Here is a 19,243-nt window from a genome sequence, read left to right on the forward strand (position 1 = left end):
AAGGGGGCAAACGTGCAGCGGGAACCCCGAGGTGTTCAAGGAAGCCTATGGACATCAGCAATACCAGAGGAACCGCAGATGCGTTGCCGACCTTTGAGATGGTAATACGCTCGCTTCTTGAAGGACCCTTAATCGTAGCGGTTTGGAAATACTGCCGAGGACAGACCATTCCACGACGCTGCTGTGCGAGGCAGGAAGTTTCGCGTAAACCGCACGGTTCAGTTTATTTATTGTGTAAATACATCCATGTATTTAAACTTTCTCATTTATATTAATGAGATATTTATAGACTAAAACTAAGTACTCAAGGTCAACTAACGTTTCCAAGTCCGTCAAGTTGGAAGTCCCAGGTATGTACGTACCAGATATTGATACATTCGTCCAACCATCTCAATTCGATGTTATCTCTATTTTTGATCATAAGATAGAAAAGGAACTTAAAGCCGTGTTTTCCTACTTTTTATATTATAAACATTAGTAACCGATTTCAAAAAGGAGGAGGTTTTCAAATCGTCTGTATGATTTTTTATAATCTTGTTCAAACTTTTAACTAAAACCAAAAGCAAATAATTCAGTGAAACTTAATATATCACCTATCTTATAGTATTTATTAAATGTTATTTTGTGGTAAAACCGTTCGCCCAATTGTTTTTTTTAAATTATTATAAAAAATCTTGTGAAATAAATTTTCTTTCCACATCAAAATATTGCAAAAATATAATTGAATATTTATTTTTATAAATTACCTACGTAACATATTATTATATTTACGTTACAAAGCGATTATAAATTAAACGTAATAAAATTTGTACAACATAGCTACAGTTAAATCATTAACATAGCGATTCCACAGTAACCAAGAGAACAAAGAAACAAAATTCTTTAACAACATAACATACAGGTTCTTTTAGATTATATATTTTTATTAAATACTTTACAGGTCGCTTAATTGCTCATTGCTCGCACTTTAAAGGTATTTTATTGTTATTGTTCAGAATGTCGTTGTGATTATTTTTATAATAACACTAGCTATCGCCCGCGACACGTCCGCGCGGAAATAAAAAAAAACATTAGTAGTATGTGTTTTTTCAGACTATGTTCTATATGTATGCCAAATCTAATCGAGATCCGTTCAGCCGTTCTGGAGATACCTTCAAACGTCCATCCATCCATCTAAACACGCATTTATTAGGAACACGTATTAAGCTCAACAATGAAATTGTAGATCATTTTGTGAGTCTGCACTGTCGTAGTATTTCATTATCATCAGCTCACTATACGTCCTCATCAAGGGGCTCGGAGCCTACCCTAAGTTAAGAGTGTACCATAGTCAACCACGCCGACCAAGTGCGGGTTGGTTGACTTCACACATACATATCTTTGAATTTCTTCTCAGATATGTGCAGGTTGCATCACGATGTTTTCCTTCACCGTAAGAACGTCGGATAAGTGTACATATGTAAATCGGAAATCGAAAAATACATTGGTACATGGCGGGATTCGAACCCATGAACTGGAGATTGCAAGTCAAGTGTTTGATCCCCGAGCCACCATCTTAGTGTTTATGTAACAGAAATATTGCCGTTTCTCTCATTCTCTTTAAAATGATCAAATACAATAGTATCCTTGTACTTGTACTGCGCCAGTATATACACGATAACAATTGCATTCTTATAAAATACCTAAGTAAACCTAGAATCATAGAAATGTCTCTAGATGGAGTGTTTGAACCACTAATATAACGTAAATTGTATATTGCCTCTTTTCATATGCTTCTCAGTTTTTTAATAAAGTATAGTAATTAAATTTGTCGTGACATTCAAATCAAGAAAATCAAGAATAAAACCTTATTAATATTTTTATAACAACAACAAAACATATTCTGTTTGTTAAAATTTTTTTCGATTTTAATTTTTTTTGTTTATAAATAAGTAATTCAAATCAAAAGAAGGAGGAGAAGAAAGAAAATGGTAAGGAAGTAGGCAAAGGCTTCTAGTACCATAATTTACAATCATTTCTTATATACTTGTCAAAATGTCGATATTTTCGTGGTCTTTACAGTCATTAGGCAAATCTACTCTAAGATTAAGATGGATTAATCGACTACTTTAAAATTACATCGAGGAATTAAATTTGTCGTAATAAAAAGGCGATACGGATTTAAAAACAGGCAATTAAACTGCAATAAAATATAGATTAATGTTATCTATTTAAGCTTGATTTTTATGATTTTACGATAGAATGCAATGACCTTGGTAACAGAAGCTTTATTTATGTACTTGTTGGTGTTAATTAGAAAGCTTTAAAATAATCTGTGAACGTTATTCAACGATTGAGTAAAATATAAACAACTAAGAATGGTACCCGTAGGTCAAGATTAATAAGACCTTGACATTTGTCCGCGACTTCCTTATACCAGTTGCCGACAGACAAGTGCATGTCTAAGCCCTACATTCACATATTTTGTTGAAGTTGTTACTGCAACGCAATCTTTAGATTTTTATCAAGTATAAAATGTACACATTTAAAAATATATTTTATCAAAATCCATTCTCCTGTTTTACATTATAATAATATCAATCAACGTTAGTAGAGTGCAGTACATCTGTATCATCAATGGGCCGTCTCTTCTGGTGAAATATGACAACCAAGGAAGACTGGCAAGAAGTGGAAACATTACTTCGCTGTGACAGATGAGTGAGTGCGCTAGTGGCCTAATTTTAGTCCTCTTCCTCTTTCCATCACTTCTTATAAGAAGAGGACACTTCTGTGTTACTTTTCCTTTGTCTATTAAAGGTAGGCAACGCATCTAAAAATGCGAAAGTCTATGGGCAGCGATCACTTCGTTATTTTGGGGAATTCTGGTGGCTGCTTATTTCTTTGCCATCTTCGCCTGTTTCTGTTTATAAATATAATAGATTTTGTAACTCAAACTTCACCAAATCTATCTATCAATCTGATGGCTCGCCATCAGATTGATTAAAAGAACATTTTATCAAGACCCCGGGTAATATAATTAATGGCAACATAACAAATTATCACAACGAAAACACACTTTTATAGTTATTTAGCATGTTTTTAAACTATTATAATTATTTATGGTTCGTTATATTTCTAATTTAATACCCATGATATAGTATAGTCTGATATAGTCTCCGAACAAGTAAATCAGAGGGCCTAGCACGAAATATTGCGATATACGCCGCCGAAACGTCATCGACAACATGTGTATTAAAAATTAGGGCGTAAACTCCGTGAACAAATCTCATACAAATTTTGACATATTTTATCGATTACGTTACGAAGGCGCGAGTTATAAATATTCGTGCTAGGCCCTCAGGTCAAGTCAAGAGCGCATCGTGAAACTCGTTTGCGTGCATTTATTAAAACAATAATCTATACTTATGTAAAAACATAAAAACAAATTTTTGATTACCAAACCAATTAAAAATTTTAAGTATCTGTTTATAATAAAATATTTTAACTCAATAAAACTAATGTAAATGTAGACCGAAATATTTAATCAATAACCTTTTACTTTGACCCATACGTCATTCAACACAGATTACATCTATTTAGGGTTGCAATAAACATAGGATGCTTAGTTACGCCTTTATAATTCAAATTTATTTACATTTGTATATACGTTGCTAAGCGCAAGTTAGAGAAAATGTCTATATAATTGTCAGGGGGTGGAAACTTAGAAGAAGGACGGTTTGTATGGAAAGTGGCGCCACCTTTTATATAATGGTAAACATCATTTCATCTCATGGCTGAGAAGAAGCATCATTTCTGTCATCGAGACATTCATGTGTCATCAAACCGCTACGTTTTTTCGTATTTCTGTTTCTGTTCTTGTATTCTTAGTTAAATGTTGTTTCATTCATTTTGTTTTTAATTAAAATGTGTTTTCGTGAAAAATGACGCTGTATGCAACTGTGTTTTAGATGGACTGATTATGGTAAGTTACAATTCAATAAAAATTTTCATGTTATTCCCATACGTCAGACTCATTTAAACATTTAAATATTTTCGTATTTTGGTGTAGTTTTTAGCACCACAGTGATTTATACTTTCCGGTTATCATATTGAATGGTGCCCTACTTCTAATACATTTTACATATCAGTTCCTATACTTGACAGGAAATCACATTCTGTTTGTTTGTTGTAGGTGCACATATACACGGTTTTCCCCTTCCTGAGAGAAGGTCAGTGAAGTTCAGAAAATGTGTGCCAATCACTGGAATTATAGAGCCATAAACTGATGTGTCTGAAATTAGTAGGTGGGTCCATGTGTGTATATGTAAAAAATATATTTTTTTATTTGTAATTTTTTATTGTAAAGAAAAATCTGCTTGCCTATGTTGTAAGAGAATATGTTCAGAGTGTTTAAACTCGCAAATAACTACAAATTGCCAGTTGCCAGCTTGCATGTGACTGAAAATATTTTGGGGTTTGGTTTTAATTACAGGGTATGCATTTTTTTGTAACCGCGCTATACTATTTATTACCGTAAATGTAATTTTCAAATATATATATTAAAAATTAAAATATGAGATCTTGAAAGTCATTGATGTATATGTACTTGCATAGATTTAAAATTAAGTTTTGTAGAAATATAATAAATAATGTACAAAAATATAAAAATATTTTGTTTTTATTTCCCCATATTTTTATTTCATAGAAGGCTACTTGATATCGGCTCACTATATTAATAACTACATAAGTGGGTATATTATTTTTGAACATTGATTTAATGTCAATTTTAACTTTATTAGATTCCCACTTATTAGTTATTAATATAGTGAGCTAAATATGCGTGCTTACATATATAGGTACCAAAAAAAAAAAATTAGTTCACCGATTATACGCATGAAGCGCCACAATCGCCGTGGATCCACGACTTCGTGCGAGTTGCCCCTCTTTCTATAGTATACTTATTATACTCTTTGATAATTGTTATATAGTAGTCAATAACTTCTTTTCACTATTGTAATAGTAGCTGTTCTAAATATGAAAAACTAGTTGTTGCCCGCGAAAAAAAAAATATTCGAAGCCTATATGTTCTTCCAGGCTTTGTTCTACATCTATGTTAAATTTCAGTGAGATCCATGCTGCAGTTCTGGAAATACCTTCAAACAAACATCCATCCATCTAAACATTCGCATTTATAATAATAGTAACAAGTAAGATTATTCTTATTTATTTTATTTTATATTTATATAAGCCGGCTCCAATATACAAAATTATAATAAAAGTGACTATAAACCCATTGCGGGTTTGTCCGGACACTTTAGTACTATAAATGAAACAGAAGTTTTTAGTTAGTTTATTTGGCCTGATGACGTATTAGATATGGTCCTGCGTCTGATACGGGTTTTCCAGTGTTTGTCCGATTATAACGTGGGTGTTGATTGACATTTATCACCAGGTAGGATTATGGTTAAACAGAAGGTCAAGAAATAGGTTTAATAAAAAAAAATATCTCTTTAAAAAGTAATAACACAATTTCAATACAAGTTTTACGGCTATATAATCTCGTATCACATAACCTTGTACATGACTTATGTTGTCTAAATCTAACTCATAATTAAATCTAAAATTAGCCACGACCTAGAGTTTTAAATCGTAGGTGGAACGTTAAATTTATTACATGTAAATTAATAGACATACTATAGGTATTCTAAGTCGTATTATACTAATATTATAAATGTGAATGTTTAGATGGATGGATGGATGTTTGATTGATCTCCAGAACGGTTGTATGGAAGAACACATAGGCTACTAATTAAAAAATATATATATTATCGCGCGGACGGAGTCCCGGGCGACAGCTAGTCTTACTAATATTATAAATGCGAATGTTTAAATAGATGGATGAATGGATGTTTGTTTTTTAGGTGTCTCTAGAACGACCGAACGGATCCGGCTGAAATTTGGCATAGATGTAGAACATAGTCTGGAAGAACATATAGGTTACTAGTTAGGTTTTTTTAATTTCGCGCAGACGGTGTCGCGGGCGACAGCTAGTTACATATAAATTCAATCGTATTTGATACACAAATATTGCAATTAATTTATTAAATTCATTTTAATGAATTTTTATTTATCCACTCACTGATTCGACTTCTGATTAGAAATCATGCACTACGGTGTGTTAATAATTTATGTTATTAATAATTTTAATAGTTATATTTTTTATTTCAAATGAAGCACTAACCGTAAGTTTCTGATCCCCTAGAACATATCGTTATCTCTGTGTTGTCAAAGATTAAAGATAGGGATGATATATGTTTTATACAGAAGTTTTTAGTGTCAGAAACCCACGGTAAAACCGTTCGCCAACTCCATTAATTGAAAAGTATCATTAAAATATAATATACCAGAATGATCTAGAAAGAATTTTAAACAGCTAAACTTGAATAACAAGTCAAATTGACTTTATGCAACTAAATATAATCTATATAATAAAATAGTTATGTACATTTTCATTCATTTTCCTTGTATTAAATATCATGTAAACGAGATTTTGTTAACATATAGCTGTAAATGTTACCATTTTTGAATAAATAAATAATAAGTATCGAATTTAATGTTATTAAAAATAATAATATATTGGATTTGATAAATAGATCAAAACTAGTTGTCGCCCGCGATTCCATCCGTGGGGAATTAAAAAAACTTAATTAGTAGCCTATGTGTTCTGGTAGACTATGTTCATAATGGTGTAAACAAACATCCATCCATCCAAACATTCGTATTTATATTAGCAAGATAGTTTTTTTAGCGTGAAAAATAATTCGGTTTTATTACTAGCTTCATCGCTAAGTAGCACACATATAAGTACATATACAATTGGCATTGAATATAATTAAATCATAAAGAACAATTAGCAAATTTAACCGACAACTTAATTTTGCCTCTAGTTAATACACGCTATTGTTTAAGCAAAACAAACAAAAAATCAGTTCAATTTTAACTTATTTGTTATTAATTGCAACTTAGAACTTAGTGTTTACACGCTAGTTAGCGTTTAGCTCATGAAATCTTTGTAAGATAAGTTCTTTATTATCACGAATATATTTTTTTCTTAAGCTATATGAATAAAAATCGTATAAAATCTATTACGTAGAAATCATGCTCTTTAAGGCGGTGTTACAAAAATATATAGCAGTTTATCAGGTAGTCAAAAAGTTCTACACAAACTTCCAGTCTCGAAATAGTTAACAGTGGTAGAGCCCGCTTTAACATCTTCGCACGAATTGGCCCGGCTCGCCCGGTGAAATACCACGACCACACAAAAGACAGGCGTGAAGTGGAAGCAATTCCGCGTTTCGTCTGATGAGTGTGCGTCCGGGAGGCCTAATTTATTCCTCTTTCCCTTCCCACCTTTTTTCTTATAAGGAAAGGATGGGAAGTGGAAGTGAACTTTCCGGATGAGAGGATGCATGGAAAGGAAATATATTTTATTTCTGTGCATCCTCTCCTCCGTCGATTAAAGGTAGGCAACGCATATGTATTTGCGTATGCAGGCAACGGTCACTTCGCTATATCAGCGATTTCAGGTGGCCGCTCGCTCGTTTGCCACCTTATGATATAAAAAAAAAAGTTAATTGTTATAAAAACTGGTCGGTTCGTTTGCATCAGTATAGACCGACAAGGATATCTAAAGCGCTGGGCAGAAATCAAACTAAATTATGGCACCCTGTCAAGGTGAAAAAGTATCACAAGGTAGCTGTCATGGCTTGTTCTTCTTCATGGCTTTCATACCTTACATAGAACTAAGCGCCTCTCACACTGGCTCTGTTGTCAGACTCTAGCTGTCGTGCTCAGTTGTTTTTACACCATTAAGGCTTTCCCTACTCATGGCAACGTAAATCTTCAAAACTAATATCCTTGCATCGCGTTGCGTGCGCTCAGTAAACACAATGTTGGATAATCGCAGCGATTTTTATCTTAACAGGTTGCGAGCGACTCTATACGAACCTCTATAACATTGTAATGCGTGAGTCCCTTAGCGAATAAAATCGGGTTTGGAAGATTTACGTCGCCTTGTGTACGAGGGGCCTAATGTTATTTGTTCAACTTTTTAGCATAAATAGTTAGTGTAGACTAAGGACTAAAAATTGGACTACTATTAGCGTATAATGTTTCAGGAAAAGCGTTATCGGCGCTGCCATACAAAAAGTTATCTTAATATAACCGGTCGTTATTTTAAAAATGGCCTTTTGTGTCAGCACGAACATGCGACTGGTAAGCATAAACTGAGACTCAATGTATTAAGTTGCCTTCGTGGTCTAAAAATAAAATGCAATACTTTCGTAATAAGGTCAATATGCTGGTCAATGCGCTTAAAGATATTTATAACATAAGAAACAACCCTCAAAGAAAACATATTCAAATAATAGCGAACAGAATGAAAGAATTCTTATCAAAACAAATGAAAAGTTCCTGAATGCCGCATTTTGGTAATCTTACTAATATTAGAAATGCGAATGTTTGGATCGATGCATTTTTGTTAGACGATATCTCTAGATCGGCTACATGAATCATACTGAAATTTAGAAGAACGTACTAATTAAGTTGTGTTTTTTATTTCCGCGTTTTGTTATGTCGTATTAATTATGACACCCATGAAAATATTTCCAAGAAGATTCCTAGAGATACCAAATCCAATATGGTATTAGATGTCGAAATACCTAATTATTATAATTATTTAATTTGTTATACAACGCTATTAAAAACTAGACGAATATAATAAATATTATTATTTGGAAGTCATCTCACACTGGTCGTTAATGTCGTAAAACTTTGTAAGTGTTTGAAATTTCATTTGGCTAAAAGCAAAACCGATAAATTTTCAATTTACTATTCTTCCACTGTTGCAATTTCGTGTTTGCGAAAATGTCATATAGTTAAACGTAGCAAATGCGAATAAAACAAATGAATACTTTAAATTTTAAATCTTTTGATATCGGTTTATAAACTGACTTATTTGGATTTCTCTTTTGGCGATTTTATTGGGTTTTACAATTTAGTTGAACATCATCCCACAATAATTAGAACGCTTCCGTGTTATATGAATAGCGATCAAAATTTATTTATATGACATCATTAAAGAATCGACAAAAAGTACGGACACGGCACAACTTACCAAACAACACTTACTTCTATAAATATCTTAATTGTAGTAGCTTAATAGTGTATTTATAAGTGAAGGCCGTTGTCACAATGCTACTATTATTATTTCATTCAAAAAAAAATATCTCGACCTAATGTACGAGGCGACCCACATGTTGGTATGTTTGTGAAATAAAATAATCGTGATGTTTCATAAACCTCAAAAATATAACGTTAATTGCAAGATTTACTTTTTACAAAGTTTCTTCAGGTAAAACATAATATTATTCAAATCTCCTTACCGTCGGTTTCTGACATAAAAACCTCTGTATTAAAAATATCGTCACCTCTGTCACGTTTAATGAGGCACGCTAGTTAAACTACAGTAGGTGAAATATATATAAATATATTTAATTTTTATTCAACTCACCGAATAATTCAACAGAAACAAAGCGTCGTTGAAATTTCGAAGTCCACTTCACTATTTGGCATTTGACAAATAGGATAGACTCCCTCTGGTATAGAGGAGTGTATGCAAATGACAGGATGATAGGGTACCCTCGAGTATCGTAGTTATCAATTTATTGTATTAAGCATCACCAATGGAGCCCGACAGCGTAGAGACAGCAAAAAAAACTATTTCAAATTCATAGAACACCTAAATATTTTATTGGTTAATATCCAACTGTACTTTTAGAAGCCCTTTACTCTAAAATAGATTTCAATTCATCCAAATGCTGAAGGTGATGTTAAATTTAGATTCTGCAAGATGCATTACGTTCTAATTCATGGCCATTGTCGCACGATATATCAATACTTGTATAACAAAGCATATAATCATAATAGCTTTTAATTCAGAAAGAAATTAATTTAATATAATCACTCTTATGTTTAGTATTGATCTTAATATTGGATTCGAAAATCGCCTTTAATGCTTTTTAAGTCCGAATACGGTCAAATTCCATTGCTACGCTGAACTGGATACATTTTGTCACACTGTGTTTTGTTCTATATGCGTGTCTACTTGTGGCATTAAATGATTTTTTTATTTCTTTTAATGTAACTGTATTTCTTAAGAAATTGTCTCTCGGACTCTACGCCAACGTTATTTTCTTGTTTTGCACTCGTAGTGTGTGATGTACTTATGTATGTTACAGATTTAACTGCCCATTATATTACAATAGGTTTAAGACTTTAAAGCCTATCATTATAAAACTTAAATTAATATAATTTTTACTCGGTAGAGGCCTTTCATTGTGTTCAAGTAGGTTAGGTAACTAAATAGTATTGTTAACAAACATATCTGTCATCAATTGAAGTTATCGTAGGTAAAATGTAACTACGCGTTTTAGATTTGCTATTCCTTCCAGTAACATTATATCAAGGATGTGTTGCTTATTGCTTTCTTTATCCGACTTCAAAAAAAAGATAAGGTTCTCGATTCGTCTGTCTTTTTTTCCAGTTTATCTAATAAACGAGACGAAAGCAATTTAAAAATTTTGCTCAAAGGTCAAACAGAATTGATCTCAACTAGCAAGTGGGCGTATATTTCGGGCATAGATTTCCTTGTTAAAGTAATGATCAATTACATACGACTCTTATTGTGATGGACAATTCTAGTTGTACTCAAACGCAAAGTGTAATCGCTCAGATATTTAAGACCATTCTAGACTTCAAAGAGCCATACGTAAGTAGGTTTCTACGAAGATTTGGTCGTAGGTTAAAAAATCTAATCGTAAATATTTACATGAAACAACACAACTGATTGTTAATTTCGTATTAATACACTTGGGGTAATCTACATTACAATCCAAAACTCATACAAAGACAACTAAAATGTCCTGATAATATCGGTTATAAAAATTAATTACTAGCGTTTGTTCCAACTGTTCTTGCAGACTGTGTTCATTATCTGTGCTAAATTTCATCAAGATCCCTTGAGCCGTCATGAAGATACCTTCTAACAAACATCCATCCATCCAAATATTCGGATTTATGACATCAGTAACATTTTATGTTTGAGTTCATTTGTTAAGATTCTTTCTACAGTCAATTTTGATAAGTTGGAATTTAGGTATAGTATTTTTTAATCTGTTAAATTCATTAAACTTTTTATTTGTTTAGAAATAAAACACAAACCGTAAATTGGAACATTTATAATTCTTTACGCCGTATTAAAATTATATTTATTGTCTATGACTATGCATATTTCCACTTGGCGGAGGGCGAGTCATTGTGGTAGAAGTTGCATTCTAGCTTGTTGGTGCACGCCTTGCCGTATCTGCACGGCTTCGGGTGATAAAAGTGGCAGGCAGGATTCACACAGCTAGGATAATACTTGCAAATACTGATCGCACCACCTGATGATATCGTCTTATAGTTAGCTGCGGGCACCACGTGAGATGCTGAAAATTAATAAAATATTACAATTCTAACTAAATTAAAAAATTTGAATTCCATTGCCGCTTTATAGGAGACGCTGAACGTATGCTCGTATTACCTACGTAGTAACATCATCATCATCAGCACACTATACGTCCCCACCGAGGGACTCGGAGCCTATCGAAAGTTAAGGGTGATTAGGTCATAATCAACCACGCTGGCCAAGTGCGGTTTGGTTGACTTCACACATATCTTTGACATTTCTTCTCAGATATGTGCAGGATGTATCACGATGTTTTCCTTCACGGTAAGCACGTCGGATAAATGTACATATGTAAATCGGAAATCGAAAAGCACATTGGTACATGGCGGGATTCGAACCCAAGACCTGCAGATTGTAAGTCAAGTGCTTGACCCCTAAACCATCGATGCTCTACGCAGTAACGCGTCAATGTATCGTGCACGTATTTTTACACAATCACAGAAATGCAATGTCCATTGCCACTTTATAAAGGACGCTAATCTGATGCTTTCATCACTTACATAGTAACGCGTCAATGTATTATATTTCGCGCATATCGAGTGTGGGTGGCGAGTGACATGTCGTTCATTGCTGCTTTATAGGAGACGTTGAAGTAATGCTTGTATAATTTACATAGTAACACGTCAATGTATATAGTGCAAAGTACCGATAGCGGGCGGCGATGTGGGCGGGGTGTGCGAGTATACGCAGCCGCGGCGCGTGCAGCTCGCAGCGAACTTGCAGCGCGGGTGGGTGAACGCGCACGCAGACCCGTACCGACACAGCGGGAACGCGCGGCACCACATCAGCTTACGTTCCGCTACGCTTACTGGAAAACATAAATATATATTTTTTTAAAGTTACCTATATCTATACTTATTAATAAAATTGGGGTGTCTGTATGTATAATTATTTACAGAAAAAAAATCGTACATGTTATGTATTTAAGTAGCTAAAACTAATTTTAAAATTTTTTGTCTCTGATTGACTGTATGTCTGTACGTAAGGCGTTTGTTCCGGAATTCTCTGAAAAAGATAGACCGATTTTAACGATGTTTTTAAAGGATTTAAAGCTAATACACATGGGCATGTTATAAGGTCCTTTTTTTTAATTGTGCGATGACGGTTTCGAGGGTGAACGCTAGTTGTAAAATAAAGTGTTAGCTTATTTAAAAGTTAAAATCCATTAATCTCTACCTGTTACTATCTTAAATTATATTTATTAAAAAAAATAACTTACAGGGTGGTACAGAATCAAACTTATGAGAATTAGATGATGTGGTGATGGTAACATGACCATCACTGCTTGCGCTCTGCGTCCTCTCTCTCACCCGTTCTGTTTCTTTCTCTTTCTTTTCTATATTAAATATAATAGGCGATGCTTTTCTTTTCTTTACTGGCGGCGTCACAATTTTTTCCGATGTATTATTACTAACGCTTACATCTACACTCTTTCTTTTTTCTCCCGTTTGTTGTGGTTCTTTTTTTATTATCACTTGCGTATCACTTTCTTCACTTGCATCACTAAATCTTTTCTTTTGATTATCACTTTTATCACTTAATGCTTTCTTTTGTTCATCATCCTTCGGTTCTTTCTTTAGAATTTCACTTGATTCGTTTTCGACACTTAGTTTTCTCTTTGCACATTCATTAGCCGTTGGTGATTCTTCTTTCATTCTCTTTTCTTTGTTTTCAGCTTGTTTTTCAACTGTTTCTTGGTTTTCTTTTTCTTTGGTTTCATCTTCACTTTCCTTTGTTATCAAAACACTTTTTGCTGGTTTAGGAAGTATAGTTTTAGTTAGTTCATCATCTACATCGAGTAATCCTTCCATCATGAGTTTCTTTGCAAGGAATGTGTTCGGCTGGAAACCATCCATTGTAACAATGAATTGGGTATCTTTATGTTTTTTTCCACTCTGCTTCTGTTTATTCCTAAAATCAAACACAAATATTATATTTTTATCAATTTTGTGACAAAAGTATGGTAATTGTTTTTTTTAATAACTAAGAGATCGTAGTTAGGACCTTTGGATTAGTAAATAAATAAATTTTATGTTTTTAAACAGTGAATAAATGGTCTAACAACTTCATTGGTCCTTCGAACCGGATACAACTTTTAGTATTTACTTTTAAACATTATTCATTAGAAGTCAGAATGAATAGTGAGGGGACATAAACGTCGACATTTTAGTAAGGCTAGTGTTGCACCAGTACACCGGCACAGTGCCGGATTTACTTCCTAACATTACTTACTTAGTTTCAATGATGAGTGTGTCGTCTTTCTTACTGGCCGTCCTATCCGGTACATAGTCCGTGTTATTAATTATTTTAGTTATATGAACTGGTGTTACAATATCATCATTTTCTCTATTAATTGTGATGTTAATTGATGACCTGTAAACATTAATTAGGTAAAAACTTACAAATTAAATGGGGTGAATATCCTTAGTTTTCTTTCCTTGAGTTTTGGAGTTTATTAGTTTTGAAAATCAATGGGATGTTGCTGGGTAGATAGATGTGGCGATTTATGGATAAAAGAAATATAGCTTAATAATGCAATTCACATAAAGAAGCAAACCAAAACGGCATTATTTATACATACTTATTTCTGTTTTCTCCATTGTTTTCCTTGTCAGTTTTGACTACATCAGATTTGGTATCGGTCTGCACGTCTCTGGGCACTTGGATCACGATGTTCTGAGTTTCAATACAACGCCGCATAGGCAGTACTAATGCGCGCTGTAATTTACGCTTTTCTAGTTCTATTTTCGGTGGTGCCTGTGGGAAATATTCAAAACATGTATTTTACTTGGGTAAATAAGTAAAAAAACAACACTTTTTGTGTCTTTGTTCATGTCAAGCGACAAACACTTTAAAATGACCCTTATTCCATTCGCCCAGCGCTCAAAATGCAACTCTGCATGAAAAGAGCGTCGCGTTTTAAAAGCGTTACCGTATGAACAGATACATGGATATAAATTTGTTCTCTTTGAATGCATTTCTAAGTGAAAAAACCGTACCGTAACCGATTTTGCGTTCAAATATAACTTATAACAAGTATATGTAAGTTGTAACAAGGTGGAAGATGATAACTTACATTTAGCAAGCTCTTGTGTGCATCTGCGACCGCTCTCATGAGCAAGTTGGAGGCGGGGGCGGAGACGCGGGGGCGAGGCCGCACGCGCACCACGCTCGCACAATTACCACGTGTCTGACGCGTCTTGTCCACCACAGTTTCTCTAAATATCAGAACAAAAATATTAATATAGTAGATCCACGGTATTTTAACAGCAATATGTTTGTTATGTTTGTGAAATTGTTGTTCTATTCGATATGTCGACAATGCTGTGATTGCACGATCGAATTTGTCGGATCGTCGGGGAAAGTCCTCATAAGATACCCTGCCTTCCGGCAAAGACTGGGTTTTATGAGACTTAATTCACTAAAAACCCTTCGGTGGCCATCCAAATTACATATTGAATATTAATTCTATAAGTCATTCTCTAAAGTAAATACGAAAATTGACGACTTTAATTCTATTAAAACTTTTTATAAAAGAAATGGAGTAATCTACAAATAATGATGTACATATGTATCAAAATAATCAAAAACTATATATAAAATTATTATCATCAATCAATCAACATATAAAGCATATAAATGGAGGTGTCATATTAGGCAGGAGCCAGATAACAAATTTTTTATAGAATTTTATTTTATTTTTTCAACATCTAATTATTTGAACAAGCATTAATCAAATAATGAAACATACTTTGTATTCTGTATTTTATTCTGTTCAGGTTTTTCTACTGGAGATTCTTCAGATATAGAAGTTGTGCGAGGTCGCTCAGGTGTACTGCCTGAATACTTCTTCACGGGCTGTTCGGGTTTTGCTTCAGGCTGTCTCTCTGGTGTTAATCTGAAACTCAGGTATTTAAAATAAATATTTATTTTATAAACAAATATGAGAGATCTTAATTAACAAAAACCAACATAAGCTACATATTCTTTCTTACTACCTTAAATGAGTTTGTAATTAACAACAACCTTTCAGGACTTGTGGGCAATTTTGCCTTATTTTTGTCCTTTTCTTTGTTTTCCGTTGACTCCTTAGTAGTCCTGCGAACTCCAAGTCTCTCTCTTATAGGTCTTTTGGGAAGGTTAAGTTCAATTTGGGGCAGGATTTGTACTGGTTTAGGTTTATCTTTAGGCAAATCTTTTGATACCTCATTGGGTATATTTATGGGTATGTGTTTTGGGAGGTCTTTGGGAGGGTCTTTTTGAGTTTGTATTATTGGTGCAGGAGTTTGTGGAGTCGGAGACTTTCGAGACGCAAGTGGTGGAGTAGCTACTGGTGCTGTTTGTGAAATTTCCTATAAAAATATTTGGCTCTTTAATGTAAATCAATGTTATGAGATTTATACTAATAAAAACAAATTAGATAGCATAATAAATCAACATGCCGTAGTACACTTGCCTGAAAAACATCTTCGGCAAAGTCATTTAAAAGCTCTTCTGCTTCAGTCCTAATATTAAGGAAATCTTCGTCCTCAGACATTGTATCTAACTGGTCCGCAAGTTTCTTTTTTAAGCCACTAATTTTAACTTCAATATCATTCACTTCTTTTATTTGTTCTTCTCTAGCAGATATCTTCTTGTTCTCGTCTGGTACTGGTTCAGACTGTGATGGTATTGAAGCTGGATCTATTATAGGTACAATTGGTCTCTTATCTTTGGGCACACTTGTATCAATTTGTGTCATATCCTGTTTATGATCTAAAGTGATCCCATGGTTTTTCAAAATTTGTCCGGCAAACACATCTGTTATTGATGGTTCCGATTCTTTTTCCACATTCATGAGCATTGGAGGTATGTTTGGACGAATAAGTTCATGCCGCTTACTTTTTTTCTTTTCTTTATGTACTTTCTTATCTTCCTTCTTTTTGTATGCCTTTTCTTTTTCCTTTTTTTTGGCTTTTTTACCTCCATCATTCTTTTTGATTTTATCCTTTTCCTTCTTATCCTTTGGTTTCCTTTCCTTAGATTTTGATCTCTCTTTGACCTTGTCAGTTTCTACTGGTTCTGAAATTCCAAGTTTTGATATAAGATAAAACTTGAAAAGTTAGAGTTTATCTTAGATAAGTTAAATATCATAATTAGACAATGGTTACTTAGTTAAATATGTTTATATGTTAATAATTGCAAGGTCGGTTGGTCATTTTATAACATAGTTTGTACAAAATTATCTGATTGTGGTTAAATATATTTTACATGAAGTCTGCAAAGTATTTTAAAATTATCACTTTCTTATTAGACAAGGAAATATATGGTCACAAAAACATTTTTTTTCATGTTTATACTTACTCAATGGGGTTGTCACCTGTACTTCTTGCAATTTCTTTAGCACTTGATGCAACCAGTTTACAAAGAGCTCCGTATTATCCCCCAGAAACAGCTGGAGATCCTCGTCCATTTGAGCGCGAGTGCGTTTGTTAGCCACCATCACCATCACATAGTCCGGCAACTCATCATCTAAACAACAAAATTAGTTTTTATTTTTAGAGACAAAGCTGTGCTTTAATAACTTTTATAAGTATGTTGTTTTTGTTCCATTTATTTTGATACCACATTAGTTAGTTTTTTCTTTCAACGAAAAGGAAAACTGATGTAATAGTGTTTCCTACAAGGCAAGAAATGTAACTTTTGGATCTCTTTCTGGATCGTTATATTGATATATGAATAAATTAAATAAAAATACATTATCTTTCGCTTTCCTTGTGAGTGATGATCTTGTTACCAACATTTTATTGCTTATATTACGAACCCACTACTTACCAACATAACATCCCAACTCCGTAAGTTTTGCCTTGATGGCAGACTGAAAAATTTAAAATTAATATAGCATTCAATGGTGAGATTAATAGAAGGTTGGAGTAGAATTTTGTGTGTCTGATATTACTGAATTTATTGTATTTACCCGCATTTTCTGCCCTATTTCACTGCCGACAACTTCCATTTTTCGTTTGTCTAGTATACTACGTCAATACTGTTAATAGATTCACTAGTTTTATGAATATTTTGTTTATGTAAAACTTAGGTTATAATGTTAATTACTAATTTAGTAAAAATAGTAAATCAATTGCAAAACTTTACATCTTATTTTATTAATAGTAACGAAGCATCCATTTCTCTTTTATTTAATTTCATTTGACATAAAACTAAATTGTCAGATATCACAGAGTATGGAATGCGTGCATGTTCCAGATTATGTATAAAATTAAGAAGACTTTTGTAGTTTTGCATTTTAAATTAAAATTATTAAAACAATTCATTTCAGTAAAACTTCGTACGCTATGAAATTCTATTATTCGATTCACAGTTAGTTATAACGGGGTCGTATACCGCTTACGACTGCGTATTTTAGATGTTGGCACTTGCTTTCAATATAAAAGAAAGCTACTGAAAAAGACTTGTAAATTTTACACATTTGGTAGATTTATGGCAGTTAAATTTGTGACAGATCATTAATTTTATTTAGGGCCCCTTAAATTTGTATTTCAAAAATAAAATAAAGCAACTTATTTATCATGTTATATAGTTTAAAAACTAAATTGTTCTAACTTAAAAAATCAAATTATTTTTAAATTATGCTATTATTAAAAATATAAACAATTTTGATACTTAGAATATGTTTTTCGTTGTATCATTATTGCGTTACATATAATATTACGTAGTCAAAAATTGACAAGTTATTGAGTAATTGCTTAAAAAAAATTATTAAAATTTGAGCATTAAATTAATTTTTAAATCCATTAAAGCATTTAAATGGAGCAATTATTTACGTATTTTATTAATTAAGAAAATGTTTAGCAAATAAACATAAAATTGACGTAATTCTAAGCAGGACATTCGAGTTACGGTAAATAATTGATCAATACAATTGAGCCATTCTAAAATTTACACAAAAAGCTAACAAATACAACTTCTATTTGTTATTTTAAAGTGGAGAAGAAAACAATTGGAACGTACTCACCAAAATTGACATTATAAAACTTGATCACATCGTCACATCGCGTCTTACTTACGTATATTATACGAAACACCGAAAACAAAGGGTTACAATTTCCAAAAATATGTTTCTGGTCGTATGACTAGCCAATTAATGAAATAACAATGGAAACACATCGTATCAGAATGTACAAACCAGGACGTGGGACCACTATTCCACTTCTGATCTTAAGGATCAGAAGCAGGGAAAATTAAAAAAACAATCTCTTATACACTACTACAGTACTTTTTGAATTAATAAGAAAACTAACAAAATTGATTGAATTAAATTAACACTTAAATGATTTCGAAATATAACATTAACTTGATCAACTATCAGAGTTAAAATGATTAATTATTTTGGCTAGTCAAACGGGCAGAGCTTCCGCTGGCTTCAGTGTTCGGTGGCGAGTGTGTCCCGAAAATGAGGGTGCGGTCTCTTATATTGACATCACCGCACCATTATTTTTAAGTTCCACCCTCAGCTAACAATATATTTAAAGTAGGAAGTTATTAAGTAGCCATTGTCAACTGAATTACTGTTTAACGTATAGTGTGCAATTTTTAATGTTTATTGATATTGTAAAAGCTTCTAATAACTTTTAATTTGATCTTACTTTATAAGTTACGTTTTTCCTAGACTAAATAACTTTATTATCGTAATTTAAGTAA

The 19,243-nt window shown here is 32.9% G+C and overlaps 2 protein-coding genes across 3 annotated transcripts in view; both read right to left on the reverse strand.

The window, feature by feature from the left end:
* Positions 1 to 9,647, reverse strand: part of Aanat (arylalkylamine N-acetyltransferase) — a 50,709-nt gene extending 41,062 nt beyond the window's left edge. The window contains exon 1 of the mRNA XM_013317598.1: positions 9,551 to 9,647. The gene's annotated coding sequence lies outside the window, so the exon portion shown is untranslated. The remainder of the gene's footprint in view (positions 1 to 9,550) is intronic.
* A 1,614-nt stretch (positions 9,648 to 11,261) lies between these two features.
* Nab2 (Nuclear polyadenosine RNA-binding 2) lies at positions 11,262 to 18,839 on the reverse strand. 2 transcript variants are annotated; one of them, XM_013317569.1, is made up of 12 exons: positions 18,558 to 18,839; positions 17,360 to 17,402; positions 16,889 to 17,056; positions 16,002 to 16,606; positions 15,572 to 15,897; positions 15,297 to 15,443; positions 14,622 to 14,763; positions 14,127 to 14,302; positions 13,778 to 13,918; positions 12,765 to 13,456; positions 12,192 to 12,353; positions 11,262 to 11,525 (listed from the first exon to the last, which is right to left on the reverse strand). In XM_013317569.1, the coding sequence occupies exons 1-12, from the start codon at positions 18,567 to 18,569 to the stop codon at positions 11,320 to 11,322; spliced, it is 2,820 nt and encodes a 939-aa protein (XP_013173023.1). In that variant the 5' UTR covers positions 18,570 to 18,839; the 3' UTR covers positions 11,262 to 11,319. The 2 variants fall into 2 exon arrangements, with proteins under 2 accessions (XP_013173023.1, XP_013173022.1); XM_013317568.1 differs by lacking the exon at positions 18,558 to 18,839 and adding an exon at positions 17,502 to 17,663.
* Positions 18,840 to 19,243: the final 404 nt, after the last annotated feature.

The sequence above is a fragment of the Papilio xuthus genome, unplaced genomic scaffold, assembly GCF_000836235.2.
Source record: "Papilio xuthus unplaced genomic scaffold, Pxut_1.1 DF826938.1, whole genome shotgun sequence".
NCBI lineage: Eukaryota > Metazoa > Arthropoda > Insecta > Lepidoptera > Papilionidae > Papilio > Papilio xuthus.